The sequence below is a fragment of the Oncorhynchus clarkii genome, chromosome 9 (genome assembly GCF_045791955.1).
Source record: "Oncorhynchus clarkii lewisi isolate Uvic-CL-2024 chromosome 9, UVic_Ocla_1.0, whole genome shotgun sequence".
In the NCBI taxonomy this organism is placed as follows: Eukaryota; Metazoa; Chordata; class Actinopteri; order Salmoniformes; family Salmonidae; genus Oncorhynchus; species Oncorhynchus clarkii.
The window spans coordinates 19,887,758-19,908,328 of NC_092155.1; the positions used below are offsets into that span (position 1 = coordinate 19,887,758).

The 20,571-nt window shown below is 44.8% G+C and overlaps 1 protein-coding gene and 1 pseudogene across 1 annotated transcript; one reads left to right on the forward strand and one right to left on the reverse strand.

The window, feature by feature from the left end:
- Positions 1 to 1,836: 1,836 nt before the first annotated feature.
- Positions 1,837 to 18,906, forward strand: LOC139417141 (acetylcholine receptor subunit beta-like). Its single transcript, XM_071166387.1, has 11 exons — positions 1,837 to 2,129; positions 5,002 to 5,135; positions 5,860 to 5,904; positions 6,411 to 6,520; positions 12,807 to 12,915; positions 13,069 to 13,216; positions 13,395 to 13,583; positions 14,049 to 14,272; positions 14,473 to 14,648; positions 18,313 to 18,451; positions 18,757 to 18,906. The coding sequence occupies exons 1-11, from the start codon at positions 2,048 to 2,050 to the stop codon at positions 18,904 to 18,906; spliced, it is 1,506 nt and encodes a 501-aa protein (XP_071022488.1). The 5' UTR covers positions 1,837 to 2,047.
- Positions 9,548 to 10,484, reverse strand: LOC139417142 (uncharacterized; annotated as a pseudogene).
- Positions 18,907 to 20,571: the final 1,665 nt, after the last annotated feature.

Here is a 20,571-nt window from a genome sequence, read left to right on the forward strand (position 1 = left end):
AATATCCTCAGTGTACAACTTAAAACATCAAATAATAACATTGCTAATTAACAAAATCTGGAAAAGAGCAGTTAAATTCTACAACCACCTAAAAGGAAGCGATTCCCAAACCTTTCATAACAAAGCCATCACCTACAAAGAAATGCACCTGGAGAAGAATCCCCCACACATGCTGGTCCTGGGGCTCTGTTCACAAACACAAACAGACAGCACAGATCACCAGGACAGCAACACAATTAGACGCAACCAAATCATGAGAAAACAAAAAGATAATTACTTGACACATTGGAAAGAATTTACAAAAAAATTGAAAACTAGAATGCTATTTGGCCCTTAACAGACAGCACACAGTGGTAGAATACCTGACCACTATGACTGACCCAAAGACAGGCTTTGTGCACACTTCCCAATAAATTAGGTGGAAACTGAACCTCCTGCCAAATGTATAACCAAATCCAGTTTTTATAAACTCCCATATCTATTGGGTGAAATACCACAGTGTGCAATCACAGCAGCAAGATTTGTGACCTGTTGCCACAAGAAGAGGGCAACCAGTGAAGAACAAACACCATTGTAAATACAACCTATATTTGTGTTTATTTATTTTCCCTTTTGCACATCATTACACCACTGTATATAGACATAATATGACATTTGAAATGTCTTAATTGTTGGGTAATTTTGTGATTGTAATGTTTACTGTAAATTTTTTATTAGCTATTTCACTTGCTTTGGCAATGTAAACATATGTTTCCCAAGCCAATAATACCCCTTAAATTGAAATTGAATTGAGCAGGACAGGGATGGAGGAAGAGAGAGAATGAGAGGGGGGTGGCAGAAAGAGAGTAGGGGTGAAAGCGAGAATAAAGAAAAAGGGAGGAAGCCATCATAAAAAATGTTGGACCAGGTTTTTTCCCTGACTTTTAGACCTGACCAGGAGAAACTCAGGCCTCTACTAGTTATAGACCAAGGCCCATAGATTCTCCTAGTCAGGTAATGTCATCCAGTCCCTATCTATTTATGACATGTCTAGCCCTTGAGACGGCCTTCTAGCCTGATTACCTGTGTTGATAGTGGTGTGATGTTTGAGTGTGTTGACCAGGTGTTGGACTCTGGACAGGACTGGCTGTGGTGTTTTATGGTTGGTTGTCTGAGCTGGAGTCCCCCCCCCCCAGCTTTCCAATGCTCCGCATATCATACACTGGGCAGAGCTTGGAATGCCATTCCACCAAAGGACAGAGACGCAGAGAGAGAGAGAGAGAGTGAGAGAGGGCAACATACAGTCTAACTAAAAAGACACAGATGGCTAGACAGCGATACATTGATGAAGTGAAAGAGAGAGATACATTAGAGGGTAGCACGCAATTTGGCGACCTGTCAGGAAGTCAAAACAGGGAAATAGCAGCATGTACAATGAGGTTTCCACCAAAAGCACAGTGTGACCTGATGTGGGGGTCATGACAATAGGTATATTTTTGGGAAGAACAAAGGGGGGGGGGATCATCTGAACGTCACCCTGTTGTTCTCCCCAAAAATATACCTATTGTCATGACCCAACCCCCCCGGCCAAAACCTCACCAACAGGTGTCTGACTACGGAGGCTTTTATAGTCCATAACAAACTCCTCCCTCCTGTCACTCCCAGCACCACCGGCCAATCAGGTGAGAGCGTCCCCAGGCAGACGACTCCCACCCAAAAAGAAAAGAGAAGATAGAGAGAGAGAGAGAGAGAGAGATAAACTGTTCACTCGCACAAGCAGGACTCTGCCTGTAAGGTTGGCATAACTAAATGGTGGTGTAGTGGCTGTTTTGGCCTGTTTAATACTCTGGACCTGGATGCGTGTGTGGGGGCGTGTGTTAACGATTAGCGACTTCGTTGGACTATCCAGATTCCTGCTAAAGGTGGTTAGAGTGCCCACCGATTGGAAGAGTGGGTACAGTTGGTGGGTAAGGTCGGTACGCCCCTACGATACAGTTTGGTTGGTTTGTTGGTTGCCAGGTGAAGGGGCAAGACGGTGTGGGTCCTTGTGGTCTGAGGTGTTTTGAGGATGACTATGTGGATGAAGATGGGAGAGAGGATGAACCTTTTCCTGTGGGTGGTGTCTGCTTGCCTCTGCCTCACTCTCACTGGTAAGGAAAGTTTGTGTGCGTGTCAGTGGAGGCTGCTGAGGGGAGGACGGCCCATAATAATGTGTGTGTGTGTGTGTGTGTGTGTGTGTGTGTGTGTGTGTGTGTGTGTGTGTGTGTGTGTGTGTGTGTGTGTGTGTGTGTGTGTGTGTGTGTGTGTGTGTAATGCATGGCATGGCATGGGCATATATTTGTTTGCATCTGAGGTTGAGGTTGTCCTCATTGAGGTTGAGGTTGTGTGTTAAGCGACTGAAGAAACCCATGGTATGTGTAAGTCATAAATGACATCTCTTTAAAAAGACGGGTAGAAATGTCATTACAGTATGTCATTGTCATTACTTTATTAGCAACCTAATAACAGTACCACTCTAGCCTCTGTGCACTTTGGTTTTGAGTGACAGACAGAAGAAAACACCCGACCAAGATCCGTGCCTTTGACTTTGACCACGCCACCCAGTGGGGGTGTTGCAAGCAAACATCCCCCCATGCTAGCTGGTGACCTCTAGGCCATTGTCTCCCCTCTCAAACGTCCCCCCATGCTAGCTGGTGACCTCTAGGCCATTGTCTCCCCTCTCAAACATCCCCCCATGCTAGCTGGTGACCTCTAGGCCATTGTCTTCCCTCTCAAACATCCCCCCATGCTAGCTGGTGACCTCTAGGCTATTGTCTCCCCTCTCAAACGTCCCCTCATGCTAGCTGGTGACCTCTAGGCCATTGTCTCCCCTCTCAAACATCCCCCCATGCTAGCTGGTGACCTCTAGGCCATTGTCTCCCCTCTCAAACATCCCCCCATGCTAGCTGGTGACCTCTAGGCCATTGTCTCCCCTCTCAAACATCCCCCATACTAGCTGGTGACCTCTAGGCCATTGTCTCCCCTCTCAAACATCCCCCCATGCTAGCTGGTGACCTCTAGGCCATTGTCTCCCCTCTCAAACATCCCCCATGCTAGCTGGTGACCTCTAGGCCATTGTCTCACCTCTCAAACATCCCCCCATCCTAGCTGGTGATCTCTAGGCCATTGTCTCCCCTCTCAAATGTCCCCCCATGCTAGCTGGTGACCTCTAGGCCATTGTCTCCCCTCTCAAACGTCCCCCCATGCTAGCTGGTGACCTCTAGGCCAATGCCTCACCTCTCAAACATCCCCCCATGCTAGCTGGTGACCTCTAGGCCAATGCCTCACCTCTCAAACATCCCCCCATGCTAGCTGATGACCTCTAGGCCATTGTCTCCCCTCTCAAACATCCCCCCATGCTAGCTGATGACCTCTAGGCCATTGTCTCCCCTCTCAAACATCCCCCATGCTAGCTGGTGACCTCTAGGCCATTGTCTCCCCTCTCAAACATCCCCCCATGCTAGCTGGTGACCTCTAGGCCATTGTCTCCCCTCTCAAACATCCCCCATGCTAGCTGGTGACCTCTAGGCCATTGTCTCCCCTCTCAAACATCCCCCCATGCTAGCTGGTGACCTCTAGGCCATTGTCTCCCCTCTCAAACATCCCCCATGCTAGCTGGTGACCTCTAGGCCATTGTCTCACCTCTCAAACATCCCCCCATCCTAGCTGGTGATCTCTAGGCCATTGTCTCCCCTCTCAAATGTCCCCCCATGCTAGCTGGTGACCTCTAGGCCATTGTCTCCCCTCTCAAACGTCCCCCCATGCTAGCTGGTGACCTCTAGGCCAATGCCTCACCTCTCAAACATCCCCCCATGCTAGCTGGTGACCTCTAGGCCAATGCCTCACCTCTCAAACATCCCCCCCATGCTAGCTGGTGACCTCTAGGCCATTGTCTCCCCTGGGTGCCTACTGTGGTGGTGTAGTGTCATTTTATGTGTCCCTCCTCTCTCTCTCTGGGGAAGGAAACCAGGCAGGAGAGGTATGAAGGGATCAGGGATTTCATGATTTCCTCCAAAGAGAGAGAGGGAGAAGGGGGAGGAGAGAAGGGGGGAAGAGAGAGAGGGAGGAAGGGAAAGGGAGCTAGAAAGAGAAGGAAATGGAGTGATGGAAAGGCAAAGAGGGAGAGTGAGACATGGAGAGAGAGAGAGAGAGAGAGAGAGAGAGAGGCATCCAGACTGTGATAGAGTGTGATAGAGGACAAGGAATGAGGCAGTTAATGACCTGTCGAAAAGAGAGAGAAGGGTAGAGAGAAATAAAGAGACAGAGGGGCAATAGAAATAGAGAGATAGACATATGGAAAGAGAGTTAAAGAGAGAAGTACATAGTTTGGTAGATTAGTAGAATATTACTGTTTGATGGAAGCAAAAATATAAATCAGTGCTCATATTTACTGAGCGTCTTAGAGTACGAGCTCTGATGAATAAGATTACATGGACAGGAGGGAGCCGATCCTAGATGTTTTCTAAGAAGCTTGACAATTACAGCCCCAGAAGTCCACATTGAAAGAATGAAAGATCAAAGTAAAGTGTTCCTTCATCAGGGATCAAATGGAACATTTAACAAAGCTCATTAACACTCCATTGTGTGATCATTCTGTTTAGAATCTATTTTGATCTCATATTTTGCCACTGTTCCAGATATTTCTTTGAACTTGTGGTGCAAGAGTGGATATTGATTGCAGTACAGATCCCCTTTGCTGCCCATTTTACATCCACCTGCTCCTTACTTCCTGACCCTCAGCCTCTCTCTCTCCTCTTGTTCCCTCTTGTTCCCTTCTCATTCCATATCTTTCGCTCTTTCCCTCTCTCTATTTCCATCTCTCTCTTGCTCTCTCGCTCTCGGTATCTCTCATCTCTTGCTCTCTCTGCCTCCCTCTCTCTCTCTCTCTCTCTATTTTTCTCTCCCTCTCTCTCCACCTCTCTCCCTCGCCCTCCTCCCTCAATCTCTCTCTCCATCTTTCCCTCTTTCTCTATCTCTCTCCAGGTGCGTCAGAGTCAGAGAGGCTGCTTCACCAGAAGATCTTCCAGAACTACAACCTGAAGGTCCGGCCAGCTAAACAATGGGAGGAGAAAGTCCAGGTCCGAGTGGGGATGACCCTCTCCCAGCTCGTCAGCCTGGTACGACACAGACACGCACACGGAACACACATATAAACACGCACACACACACACGATAACACAAATAAACACACACAGACACACACACATAACCACTCAAACAATTCATACATAGACACAAAGAAACAAATACAAACTTGCTCTTGAGGACACACACACACAGACACACTTGGCACTGCCAACTGTCCTGCCAGCCAGCCCTCTCTCAGCGACATAGAGCCTCCAATCATGCATAGCCAATTATGCTTTCCTAGGACAGGATTGAGTATAGCGGGCTGCCATGCACGACAAGACTCACCCCCAGCTTAATGTCTCTATCTCTCTGGGCAGAATGAGACTCACCCCCAGCATAATGTCTCTAACTCTCTGGGCAGAATGAGACTCACCCCCAGCTTAATGTCTCTATCTCTCTGGGCAGAATGAGACTCACCCCCAGCTTAATGTCTCTAACTCTCTGGGCAGAATGAGACTCACCCCCAGCTTAATGTCTCTAACTCTCTGGGCAGAATGAGACTCACCCCCAGCTTAATGTCTCTAACTCTCTGGGCAGAATGAGACTCACCCCCAGCGTAATGTCTCTAACTCTCTGGGCAGAATGAGACTCGCCCCCAGCTTAATGTCTCTAACTCTCTGGGCAGAATGAGACTCACCCCCAGCTTAATGTCTCTGTCTCTGGGCAGAATGAGACTCGCCCCCAGCTTAATGTCTCGATCTCTCTGGGCAGAATGAGAAGAACGAGGAGATGACAACCAATGTGTTCATGAATATGGTGAGCGTCAAGCATTTATCTTCATCATCTCTCCGCTAATCCTCCCTCTCTTCTCATCTCCACGTTACCCCTCTCTTTCAAAAATGGGACTTGTCACTTTTTATAATGGAAAAGTATTTATTTCTTTATCCCTCACGCATGCAGCCTTGCTCTTTCGCTCTCTCACTCCATCTCTCTCTTTCTTTCTTTTCATTTTTCGCCCGTCTCTTCTTCTCTCGCTCCCTCGGTCTGCGGTGCTAATTGTTATTGGAGCGGGCCTGAGTGTGTGTGACAGTGCAGTGTGTTTGTATGTCAATGAGACTCCCTCAGCCACGTTATAAATGACAGCAACACCAGACAAAAGCAGTAATGATTCTCTGTTCCCATTCTGTCCTTTCGTTTTATCTCCTCCTCACATTGTGACTGTATCTCTTTTGCTGCTTTTTTCTCTCTCTCTCTCTCTCTCTCTCTCTCTCTCTCTCTCTCTCTCTCTTTAACGCACCCTCTCTCCCTCCCTCTCTCTCTAGGCGTGGACTGACTACAGATTATCATGGAATCCAGAGGATTACGATAATATAGATGTCCTCAGGATTCCTCCCAACAAGGTGTGGCGGCCAGACATATACCTCATCAACAAGTGAGACTCCTGTCCTACTCCAAAATAGAATAGCATAGAACACCATTCATGTTCCATGACCAAGAGTTTAGAATAGCAGAAACACCATCCAGGTTCCATCACCAAGAGTTTGGAATAGCAGAGAACACCATCCACGTTCCATCACCAAGAGTTTGGAATAGCAGAGAACACCATCCATGTTCCATCCAACCAGCTCTCACAGTCTCACTTCAGAATGTCAAATTTCAAAGTTGAGTGTTTAAAATTAAGTTTACGAATTAACTCAACATGTTTAAGGTTATGGTTAAATGTAGGCATTAATTCCAAAACCTTAAGGTTAGGCATTAACTCCGAATCGTTAAGGTAAGGGTTAAGGTTTGGGATGTGCTTAATATAAAAAATTAAAAAATGTTTTATCACTGGATTTGAACTTGCAACATTTGGACTCAGAGGCAGAGGTTCACAACCCTCTGCCATCCCTGTCCACAATGCCGTAACAAAACCAAAACCTACTTGAAGGTAACAGAGCTCACTGTTGCCCCTATTGGCCTGTTTCCATGTCATCTCCCAACATCCTCAGACATGGACGGACGTTGAATACTGACTTGTATCACGGGTGATACAAGAATAGCAGAAAACATCATCCATGTTCCATCACCAAGAGGTTGGAATAGCAGAAAACATTATCCATGTTCCATCACCAATAGTTTAGAATTGCAGAGAACACCATCCAGGTTCCATCCCTAAGAGGTTGGAAGAGCAGAGAACATCATCCATGTTCCATCACCAATAGTTTAGAATTGCAGAGAACACCATCCAGGTTCCATCACCAAGAGGTTGGAAGAGCAAAGAACATCATCCATGTTCCATCACCAATAGTTTAGAATTGCAGAGAACACCATCCAGGTTCCATCACCAAGAGGTTGGAAGAGCAGAGAACATCATCCATGTTCCATCACCAATAGTTTAGAATTGCAGAGAACACCATCCAGGTTCCATCACCAAGAGGTTGGAAGAGCAGAGAACATCATCCATGTTCCATCACCAATAGTTTAGAATTGCAGAGAACACCATCCAGGTTCCATCACCAAGAGGTTGGAAGAGCAGAGAACATTATCCATGTTCCATCACCAATAGTTTAGAATTGCAGAGAACACCATCCAGGTTCCATCACCAAGAGGTTGGAAGAGCAGAGAACATCATCCATGTTCCATCACCAATAGTGTAGAATTGCAGAGAACACCATCCAGGTTCCATCCCCAAGAGGTTGGAATAGCAGAGAACATCATCCATGTTCCATCACCAATAGTTTAGAATTGCAGAGAACACCATCCAGGTTCCATCCCCAAGAGGTTGGAATAGCAGAGAACATCATCCATGTTCCATCACCAATAGTTTAGAATTGCAGAGAACACCATCCAGGTTCCATCACCAAGAGGTTGGAAGAGCAGAGAACATCATCCATGTTCCATCACCAATAGTTTAGAATTGCAGAGAACACCATCCAGGTTCCATCACCAAGAGGTTGGAAGAGCAGAGAACATTATCCATGTTCCATCACCAATAGTTTAGAATTGCAGAGAACACCATCCAGGTTCCATCACCAAGAGGTTGGAAGAGCAGAGAACATCATCCATGTTCCATCACCAATAGTGTAGAATTGCAGAGAACATCATCCATGTTCCATCACCAATAGTTTAGAATTGCAGAGAACACCATCCAGGTTCCATCACCAAGAGGTTGGAATAGCAGAGAACAGCCATCCATGTTCCATAACCAAGAGTTTTTCCTGACCATGTGACACTGAACAGGAAAAACTCTGCACTCCTTAGATGTGCCTAAAACTGGGGACTTTTTATTTTGGCCCTGTCCCTGTCCACATTGCTTTTCCCCAGAGCTGAAAAACATCATGCAAATGTTTTTCTTTACCTATACTTTACGCACAATTGTTTGTGGTCACCCTCCCTTCACATTTCTTACTGTCAATCGTGAATGATAATTTGTTACATCAACCATTTGATCTAAATCAGTTTCATGGGATATGCATTTATCTCTTCTTGAGTTATGTACGCTACAGTGTTGTTAAGAGAAGCCTACAGTGTTTTGAATTAGCTACAGTTGAAGTCGGATATTTACACACCTTAGCCAAATACATTTAAACTCCGTTTTTTCACAATTCCTGACATTTAATCCTAGTAAAATTTCCCTGTCTTAGGTCAATTAGGATCACCACTTTATTTTAAGAATGTGAAATGTCAGAATAATAGTAGAAAGAATGATTATTTAATATTTTATTTCTTTCATCACATTCCCAGTGAGTCAGAAGTTTACATATACTCAATTAGTATTTGGTAGCATTGTCTTTAAATTGTTTAACTTGATTCAAACGTTTCGGGTAGCCTCCCACAAGATTCCGCCAATAAGTTGGGTGAATTGTGGCCCATTCCTCCTGACAGAGCTGGTGTAACTGAGTCAGTTCTGCCCACAAATGTTCGAAAGAATTGAGGTTAGGGCTTTGTGATGGCCACTCCAATACCTTGACTTTGTTGTCCTTAAGCCATTTTGCCACAACTTTGGAAGCATGCTTGGGGTCATTGTCCATTTGGAAGACCCATTTGCGACCAAGCTTTAACTTCTTCACTGATGTCTTGAGATGTTGCTTCAATATATCCAAATCATTTTCCTGCCTCATGATGCCATCTATTTTGTGAAGTACACCATCCCCTCCTGCAGCAAAGCAGCCTCATGACATAATTTTCTGGAATTTTCCAAGCTGTTTAAAGAGACAGTCAACTTAGTGTATGTAAACTTCTGACCCACTGGAATTGTGATACAGTGAATTATAAGTGAAATAATCTCTCTTTAAAAAATTGATGGAAAAGTAGATGTCTTAACCAACTTGCCAAAACTATAGTTTGATAACAAGACATTTATGGAGTGGTTGAAAAACAAGTTTAATGACTCCAACCTAAGTGTATGTGAGCTTCCAACTTCAACTGTAAATGCAGGAATGGGTTTCTGTCCATGCTTCTCATAGTCTGTAACGGCTCATCTACTTAAGTGCCAATAAAACCTGCAACTGGCAGATGTCATCAGGGAGATAGCTGTACGGCCCCAGCCAGTTGCTCTTGAGCCAGCCCCACCAATAAGCTGTTGGCGCACTCAAACCGCAGGAGGTTAATGCCGATGTATGCTGGGACCACTAGGCTCAAGACCTCACAGATGATGCACATGACCAGGTAAGATGCCCACGTTTTCTGAAGCCAAGTCAGACTGACGTAAAGGATGCATCGTCCTCATTGGCCCCTAGCTGCCCTAACTTGGGCATACCTGAAGCTCAATTTGCTCTGCAGTGTTGGGTTGACGTCGCCCCACTGCTCTGTCAGCCTGTTGGCCTCCTCCAGCCATAAGGACAGCTGTTTGTGGTGGGGCAGCAGCACACAGGAGATGCCTATGCAGATCCCCACCAAGAAATGCCCCACTATCACAGACTACTGCACCATGCACACAAAAGGGTTCTTCCCTCCCTTGTATTCGACTTCTATGAGATTGCTGACAGCTGAGCAGCAGGAGCGCACGCCGGGCAGCACACCAGCAGCATCAGGGCTCAGTTCCACAGGGCTCTACAGGGGGCGGTGTGGCACCCGGCGTAGCGTGGCTCGGAGGCATAGTCCAGCAGCCCCAGGGCTAGCATGGGCAGAGGCAGCTCGTTGAACACGTCCGAGGCATGCTCCAAGAGGAAGCACTTGGACACTGGGGAGCAGGCTGGTCCGAGGAACCACACAGCCGCCATGGCGCATGCCAACACCATGCCGACCAGGAAGACTCAGAGGCCACAGCCGCCCATGAAGGAGGTGTGAAGCCGGCACAGGCAGATGGACAGGATCAGACAGTCCAGGCCCACCTTTAACAGTGAGATGAACAGAATCAGGATGGTGTTGTCCTTGCGGCCCTTCTCTTCCCAGGACTCAATGATGGGAGACATTATGAAGATTTTGCCTTTGAGACTGGGCCCAAACCCAGAAGTCATCTATTGGGTCTGTGACATCCTGATCGATGTCACTAGAAAAAGCTGTTGAAGAGTGAGTGGAACAGTTAGCAGTAATCTACAAACAGCTTCTACCAAGCAATGAGACAGTTTTCTAGTGTTATCAGTGCTACCTGGTCTCTCGTGACTCGTCTACAGCAAAAACAAACCCTTTAGGGAAGTCGAAAATAAGAAACTTCAACTCTCCCTGTAATGGATGTAGCATGCCTCAACACTCATTGTTTGGATTCCACCTACCTCAACTATTAAGAAATACAGTACCCAACGAATACATTTAGATGCTGATAGGTTGAGTCAAAGGCTGACATTTCCAGGTATGGCAATCCATTGACTATATTTTCAGCTATAGAATACGAGTTTGTCCAAGTGCAGGAGGAAATCCATGCCTTCTTTTGAAACAATGCAATTGCCTAATCCAGATATCTTCCACATGCAGTAACAGGAATCTTCAATTATTAAAGGCTTCAAAATATGATGTTATAACTATCATGATGATCTCGTGGACTGCCAGTCCTTGCATCCATGTCTCCATCTATGATTTTGAGCATGATTGAATTCCTTCAGCCCCATCTCTCAGCTCAGTGGCAAACCAAGTGACAGGGTTGCCTTGTACTTAATTCCAATGACACAAAAAAACGATCAATCCACGTAACACTGTGATCATTTAAACACATTGCATGTAGGCTCTACCTCTCAATTGTTGTGGGTAATGCTGGTGTAAAGGGATTTTTCAGGTGAACCAAAAGGAGAGCAGTCGATGATATCAATCAAAAATCTATCCGATTTAATACAAGAATTCAGTGAGCACACCTCTAGAGCAGAAGCAAAAAAATTGTCTTACGGGCCCTTTATATTCTAATCAGACAGTACCAAATGTTCTCTAAACATCTGCCAAGAGGCTTGTATGAAGTGAAAACAAAAGACAGTGACTTTGCCAGCTGCTACAGAATCACACAGTGTTCATAATGTCATCAATGGAATACTAATCAGTTTGTCATTGAAACTTCAGTAGCTCTAACGTCAATCACTGTCAAACGATTTGAGAACAATCCTTAACAATCAGTGGACAGTCTAGTGTCCATTTTCTGTACACAAATGATTGTCGCAAGTAGAACACTGGAAATCATGTGTATTGCACAAAACATACCAATATGCTAAGCAGTGTGTTAATTACACTTAACTAAATATGAAGAAAAAAATGGTTGGGGGCCTCCCAGAGCTCTTCTTGAGTTATACAGTGTTGTTTTGAAGTAACCTACTGTGTTGTTTTGAACCACTTCACACCCCTTGACTTTTCCACACTTTGTTGTGTGACAAAGTGGGATTAAAATTGATTTAATTGTCATTTTTTTTGCCAACGATCTCCAAAAAATACTCTGTAATGTCAAAGTGGAAGAAAAATTCAAACATTTGTAAAAAAATAAATAAATAATAATAATTGCTTGATTGCATAAGTATTCAACCCCCTGAGTCAATACATGTTAGAATCACCTTTGGCAGCAATTACAGATGTGAGATATTTGCACACCTAGATTGTACAATATTTGCACATTATTCTATAAAAAATTCTTCAAGGTCTGTCAAGTTGGTTTTTGATCATTACTAGACATACATTTTCAAGTCTTGCCATACATTTTCAAGACAATTTAAGTCAAAACTGTAAATAGGTAACTCAGGAACCTTCAGTGTCTGTTGGAAAGCAGACTGAACCAGGTTTCCCTCTAGGATTTTGCCTGTGCTTAGCTCTATTCTGCTCATTTTTATACAAAAAAACTCACAAGCAAACTCGTAAAATGTTGCAGCCACCACCATGCTTGAAAATATAAAGATTGGTACTCAGTGATGTGTGTGTTGCATCACAGAGTGAGTCCATGCAACTCATTATGTGACTTGTTAGGCAAAGTTTTACTCATGAAAATACAGCATTTAGGCTTGCCATTCAAAAGGGTTGAATACTTATTGACTCAAGACATTTCAGCTTTTCATTTTTTATTAATTTACAGTGCATTCGAAACTATTCCGACCCCTTCACTGTTTCCACATTTTGTTACGTTACAGCCTTATTCTAATATATATATAGATATAAAATGTTTTTATCAATCTACACACAACACCCCACAATGACAAAGCAACGATGCAGGGCTCCCTTGAAAAGGAGACCTTGGTCTCAATCGGAATCCCCTTTCTAAATTAAGATTAATAAAATATGCATCACATGACTCCTGATTGTCCTTTATGTGAACCTCCTTATCCACACAGTAATGATGGTCAGTTTGACGTGGCTCTGTATGTCAACGTGCTGGTCTACAGTGATGGGACAGTCAACTGGCTGCCTCCTGCAATCTACCGCAGCAGCTGCCCTATCGAGGTACATTATCAATAAATGATTATATTATTATTAACCAATAGAGGTAACGAACCAGGGCCCGTATTCATAAAGCTTCTCAAAGTAGGACTGCTGATCTAGGATCAGGTCCCTAAATCAGCACTCCCACTCTGTAATAACCTTCTTTGTCTATAGGTGGCGTACTTTCCATTTGACTGGCAGAACTGCACCATGGTGTTCCGCTCCTACACCTACGACTCATCAGAGGTGGACCTGCAGTACGCCCTGGATGAGAAAGGAGAGGAGATACATGAGATTATCATAGATGAGAACACCTTCACTGGTTAGAGTCCTCTCTCTTCTCTTCTCTTCTCTCTTCTGGCCTCTCTTTTCTTACCTCCTCTTCTTTTCTCTTCTCTGCTCTTCTCTTTTCTCCCCTCATACACCTCTCCACTCCTCCCACTGCCTTCCCCCTTTCCCCATCTCCCCTCTGCCCTTCATCTCCCTTTCCCTTTCCACAGAGAACGGGGAGTGGGCGATCTGCCATAAGCCCAGCAGAAAGAACGTGAACCCCGAGGACCTGTATGAAGACATCACCTTCTATCTCATCATCGAGAGGAAGCCTCTCTTCTACGTCGTTAACATCATCGTGCCCTGCATCCTCACCATGGTCCTGGCCATCTTTGTCTTCTATCTACCACCTGGCGCATGTCAGTCCCATGTAACACTCTGCCACACATGCACATTATGTCTCATTGGAATGTGTAACTTGCGTAGAACCGGATAGAGGGCACACTTAGCACAAAGATAGGATGTTTGCCCTCTTTCCATCTCAATTATAAATTGAGATTGGTAGCTTGCCATTGTTGATTACACAGCAAGGAAGTATCCATAATAATATATGTTGTGCTCTGGGTACTATGTTTATGTAGTCTGTTTATACTTCTTGGGGGTTCATTTAAATTTTTTAGAACAGGTGTCTCAAACTGGCAGCCTGCTGGCCAGAGAAGTGGCCCATGAACCAACTTAATGTGGTCCGCAGTTGTAAAAAGAAGAAGCAATATTTGTCATTAGGTGGTTCATAATGTTTAAGCCCAGTTTTTATCACTTGCCAGACAACTGCAGTAGATACAGAGCCGCCGTGTTTTAGTCCTGTGTTTCCCTCTCTTTCCCAGGTGAAAAGATGACCCTGTCTATCTCTGTCCTCATCGCTCTCACTGTGTTCATGCTGCTGCTGGCTGACAAGGTCCCCGAGACCTCCCTGGCCATCCCTCTTATTGTTAACTATGTCATGTTCACCATGATCCTGGTCACCTTCTCAGTCATCCTCAGTGTGGTGGTCCTCAACTTGCACCATCGGACCCCCTACACACACATTATGCCCCCTTGGGTGCGCAAGGTGAGCTGTAGCCTACATGGTGGTGCTATGGATGGTGAAGTCTATATGAGATATAGACTCTAGGATCCTCAGCATTCTTCTTCTTCGTTATCTTTGCAATACATCTCTATGCAATTTCCTGCTTCTGAGCTGGTTCAATGCCAAGGGGCCATATATTTGCTACTTCCTGCTAAAACCTTGACGTTTGACCTCTCACCCAGGTGTTCATCCACTTCCTGCCGAAGTACCTGGGCATGCAGAGGCCCCACCCAGAGGAGCCTTTGGAGGAGGAGCCTAGTGATGATACGCCCCTCCAGAGCATCGACGGACGCAGGCCGGGGGGAGAGTACTTCTTCAGGAAGATCAACCCTGAACTGGTCCTACCCTGGAGAGGCAGGTAAGGTATCAACTAACACACGCAGACCAGGGATTCACCAGTAGATCACAGCTAATTGCTTTCGGTTTGAGACAGTCGTCTTGGCTACAAAGATTTGGTGGTGAAGAGATTTCTATTCGACTGAATACAAGCTAGCCAAAGCATGAATCTTCTTTTCAGCACTATCCTGAGGCAAAGCATAAATGCCTTTTTCTCCTGTGCCAGCTATATTATAGTTAGGTACATTGTGTGCCCAGGCTTGGCAGTAGTATCATCTTCTTTAGGCATCTTAATTGATGTCTGTCTATATGTGCTATATCATCATAATCTGCTATAGTCTGGGAACCTAGTTCCTATTCCTCCCACCTCTATACCCTCTAATATACTCTACTATACTTTACACCATCCCAATAGTCTAGAACAGTAGGTAATGTTCCTCCTATACTCATAGCCTCTACTATACTCAACTATACTCTCCAAAGCCTCAACTGTGCTCTGCTTTCCTCCACATAGCCTCTACTATACTATACTCTATTCTACTATACTCCACCATACTATACTCTCCATTCCCTATACTTTACCCTCCATGGCCTCTACTATACTCTACTATAGTCTCCATGGCCTCTACTCTGCTATACTATACTCTACATGCCCTATACTATACTATACTCTCTGTGCCCTCTACTATACTCTACTGTAATCTCCATGGCCTCTACTATACTATCCATGATCTCTACTACACTATACTCTTCATGTCATATACTATACTATACTCTCCATGCCCTCTACTATACTCTACTATACTCCCCGTGGCCTCTGCTATACTCTACTATACTCTTCATAGCCTCTACTAAACTCTACTCTACTATATTATACTCTACTCTCCATGGCCTCTACTATACTCTCCATGACCTCTACTATAGTCTCCATACCCTCTACTATGCTATACTCTACTATATTCACCATGGCCTCTACCATACTCTACTCTCCATGGCCTCTACTATACTCTCCATGACCTCTACTATAGTCTCCATACCCTCTACTATGCTATACTCTACTATATTCACCATGGCCTCTACCATACTCTACTCTTCCATAGCCTCTACTATACTATACTCTTCATAGTCTATACTATACTATACTATACTATACTATACTATACTATACTATACTATACTCTCCATGGGCTCTATTATGCTCTCCATAGATAGCCTCCTCTAAATGCAGTAGTTCCGACTATACTTCCCGCTATACTGTCCACATCTCACTCAGTGATGATAAATATCTGACAGATTCATTTGGCCCCTCAGTAGTCTGTGAGTGCCACCCTAGTCTCACCACCCAGAGTGGGGCTCGTAAACACCCAGAGACCCATGGATCTCCAGGGCTGGTGGACACTACTCATCCCAGGCCAAAGGCATCATATTCAGGCCTGCTAAGCCTCAGACCCCCATCCACAGTCGCCAGGGCATAAGCCTCTGTTTGGTTTGGGCATTAGGGGTAATCCCGAAAGAGAGGGATGGGGCAGTCGGTTGGATGGAGGGGAGAGAAGGGTGGCTGGTAGATGAGTGTGGAGTATAGGGAGAGGTGTTGAGTGATCAAAGTAGAGGAGGATTTTGTGGGTTTTGATGTGGAGCGAGGGATGGAGGGATGGAGATGTTACTCTATCTAGAAGATGGCTCTGCTTCAAGGCGATTGGGGACGATGGCGCCAGTGTCAACTCAACTGTTCCCTCGGAGTGTGTAGTGATTCAACGCTCTCTCTCTGCTGTCACAGAGCTAGTTAGAGACCAGGTGTTGCCCTTCACACTGAGTTTACGTGTGTGTGTGTGTGTGTGTGTGTGTGTGTGTGTGTGTGTGTGTGTGTGTGTGTGTGTGTGTGTGTGTGTGTGTGTGTGTGTGTGTGTGTGTGACTTCACAGCTCAGGGTCTAGCTATGCTCCGTCCTGCCTGTTGCGTGCCAGCAACATTCCAGGGCTTCTATTCATTACCACAGACAGATGGAGCCGGTGTCACACACACTCTCTCCCACACACACACAAACTCACAAACAAATGCACACTATGACACATAGTCTCTGTGGTGCCAGAAGGTTATGATGTCCTGGTGCCAGTCTGGCCTCCCTGAAGAGGTGATAACTGATACTGAATAGCCCTGTTCCTGGCTAATGAACAAACACATCTCTCGGTGGCCGTGTGACTATAAAACAGTCCCAAAGAAAGAACGTCATGTGAACGAGACACAGTGGAGGCTGGTGAGGAGTGGACGGCTCATAATAATTGGTGGACTAGAATGAATGAGCCCGTCCCCTGCAAAGTTCCACCAGCCACAACTGGCATGACATATGCCTTAAGGTTGCAAAATTAATTCACAGGTTTTCCCAAAATCACGTTTGGAAGATTCCCGGAATAAAAACAGAATTTCTGGAAAACCAAGGAATTTATTGAAAGTTCCAGGAACTTGTGCCTCAAGTTATACAGATCTTTATACCAACTGTACATGAACGGTGTGGTACCTACATATTCAGAGACCATCACTGGTCTGGGTCTTGAAGACAAAACAGGACTCAAAATACAACACACTGGAATACACGAAAGATGATCAAGCACAAAACAGAAAGGGAAACCAGAGGGTTAAATAAGGAACATAATTATGAGATGGGAACCAGGTGTGTAAACAGACCAAACAAAAGGACAAATGAAACATGGATCGGTGGCGGCTAGAAAGCCGGTGACGTCGACCGCCGAGCGCGGCACGAACAAGGAGAGGGAACAACTTCGGTGGAAGTCGTGACAGTACGTCCTTGACCGAGATGCTTTATCTTTCAATATCATTCAAAATATTGCTCACATCCTTTTTCAACCAACGGGATACAGTTTCATATGTTCAATTTTATGTTCATAGTCTGTTCTCTATGTGAATTGATTTATGTTCTGATGTGGTTTGTACACTGCGCGGTTGGACAATGTAGTGTAGAGTTTATGTAAAATAATTATTACTTAAATGCTATAGCAGTAAATAATAGCCATCTTAGAAGTACCATAGTTTCCCATGGTACAGACAGTGGTAGTCAGTCGTAGCCAGTGGTAGTCAGTGCCTCTGTCGAGCCCCAACATAAAGATATACCCTAATGTAAGGTAGTGTTCAGGGTGGATTCTCTGACAACAATACTGCTATGGAACAGCTGTGTGAGGCAGGAATACCTTTAGGGGTCAGAGTCCCGTGTAGCTCAGTTGGTAGAGCATGATGCCAGTGTTGTGGGTTCAATTCCCACGGAGGACCAGTACTAAAAACATATTAAAATGTATGCACTCACTACTGTAAGTCGCTCTGGATGAGAGCGTCTGCTAAATGACTTCAATGTAAATGTCATACCAGCACCACAATACGTTGTCCCAACATTACCTCTGTGACAGGAGTGTCACTGTCACTCAGAGACCTGGAGGGACACATGCCACATGACTAATGAAGTTTATTTGACACGTAGGTATGTCCTCTGGAACCCTCAATGGTAAAAAACAGACAGAAATATGGCACTTCTGACATGATTAACTACATTTGTTGTTAGCATTTATTTGTTTGTGTGTTCGTGTTTCTTCTCAAATTCATACACCGTTGTGCTCTCTCTCTCTTCCTCCCCCTCTCTCTCTCTCTCCTCCTTTCTAACCCCCCCCCCCCCCCTCTCAGGAGTGAGAGTACAGTACAGCTCCAGAGGTTCTTTGACAGTGACAACTACTGTCTGATCCTCCCCCCGGACCTCAAGTCAGCCATCGCTGCCGTCACATACATGGCTGAGCAGCTGAAGAAGCAGGATGGCTCCGACTCGGTGAGCTACACACACACGCACAGACACGCATACACACAGGCAAGCATGCACACACACACACACACACAGACACAAACTTCCCCATGCTCATTAAATTAATCTCCATTCTCTCATACCAGAGCACAGTCAGTGTTCCCAGCATGCCCTGGTGATGTCCACGTGTCACTGCAGACATACTGTGCTTCCTTCTTCATGACTTACATGCTTTCATGTCTCTATGTGTGTGCGTGCGTGCATGTGTGTGTGTGCACACATCCCTCTGTCCGTATGTGCGTGTGTGTGCCTGTGTGTGTTCCTCCCTATAGGAGACAGGAGACTGGCAGTACATAGCCATCGTGGTGGACAGGCTGTTCCTGTGGCTGTTTGTCATCATCACTACTCTGGGGACTCTGGCCATGTTCATGGACGCCAGACTCAACTACACACCAGACGAGCCTTTCCCCCTGAGGCCGTAGTCCATTCACACACCCCAGCACAGCCACTCTGGTGCTCACAAGGGATTACAAGAACTACACTTCCCATAATTCCATAGCTGAGTACCAACTTCTTTGATATGACGAGGACCAGAGGGAGGTTTCCCCAGGTAAAACTCAGTGTTCTATGTATAATGTTTTGTTAGGGATGACACAGTACCATATACTTTGATATGAATAGTCCCCTTCTCTAATCCTACTACTTTATGAAAGCAATATAATCTAATATAGACGGTTTATAGATTAGCATCTATTTAAATAGGACAAATATATTATTTATATACAGTACCAGTCAAAAGTGTGGACACACCTACTCATTCAAGGGTCTTACTTTATTTTTACTATTTTCTACATTGTAGAATAATAGTGAAGACATCAAAACGTTGAAGTAACACACATGTAATCATGTAGTAACCAAAAATGTGTTAAACATATATTTTATACTTTTCAAAGTAGCCACCCTTAGCCTCTTGGCATGCTCTCAACCAGCTTCATGAGGTAGCCACCTGGAATGCATTTCTATTAACAGATGTGCTTTGTTAACAGTTAATTTGTGGAATTTCTTTCCTTCTTAATGCGTCAATTGTGTTGTGACAAGGTAGGGGTGGTAGGCAGAAGATATCCCTATTTTGTAAAAGACCAAGCCCATATTATGGCAAGAACAGCTCAAATAAGCAAAGAGAAATGACAGTCCATCATTACTTTAATTAACCTGTTGAAGACATGGCAGATTTACGCCCCCTTTGGAGAAATTGGGTACCCCTAGAAAACTGAAAAAAAAAATATAAAAAATTGCTAATATATGCATATAATAATTATTATTGGATAGAAAACACTCTAAAGCTTCTAAAACCGTTGGAATTATGTCTGTAAGTATAGCAGAACTCACAGGGCATGCATTCTTCCAAACTAGTTTTGTGGTCATGAAAGTTGGAGCAACTTTGACGTCATCGCCCCCACCCTTCCCAGCCACTTATGGATCTGGGGACACTTTCCATCTCTTCCACTTGATGTCCTCATTCTGTAGAGCGTCTAATCGTTCAAATGGCTTCAACAGGTTTTAAGACATGAAGGTCAGTCAATGCGGAACATTTCAAGAACTTTGAGAGTTTCTTCAAGTGCAGTCACAAAAACCATCAAGTGCTATGTTGAAACTGTCTCTCATGAGGACCACCACAGGAAAGAGACACAGAGTTACCTCTGCTGCAAAGGATAAATTCATTAGTTACCAGCCTCAGAAATTGCAGCCCAAACATATGCTTCACATAGTTCAAGTAACAGACACATCTCAACATCAACTGTTCAGAGGAGACTGTGAGAATCAGGCCTACGTGGTCAAATTGCTGCAAAGAAACCACTACTAAAGGACACAAAAATAAGAAAAAGAGCCTTGTTTGGGCCAAGAAACACGGTCAATTGACATTAGACCGGTGGAAATCTGTCCTTTTGCTGATGAGTCCAAATTTGAGATTTTTGGTTCCAACTGCTGTGAAATTGTGAGATGCAGAGAAGGCGAATGGATGATCTCTGCACGTGTGGTTCCCACATGAAGGAGGGGGTGTGATGGTGCTTCGCTGGTGACACTGTCTATGATTTATTTAGAATACAAGGCACACTTAACCAGCATGGCTACCACAGCATTCTGCA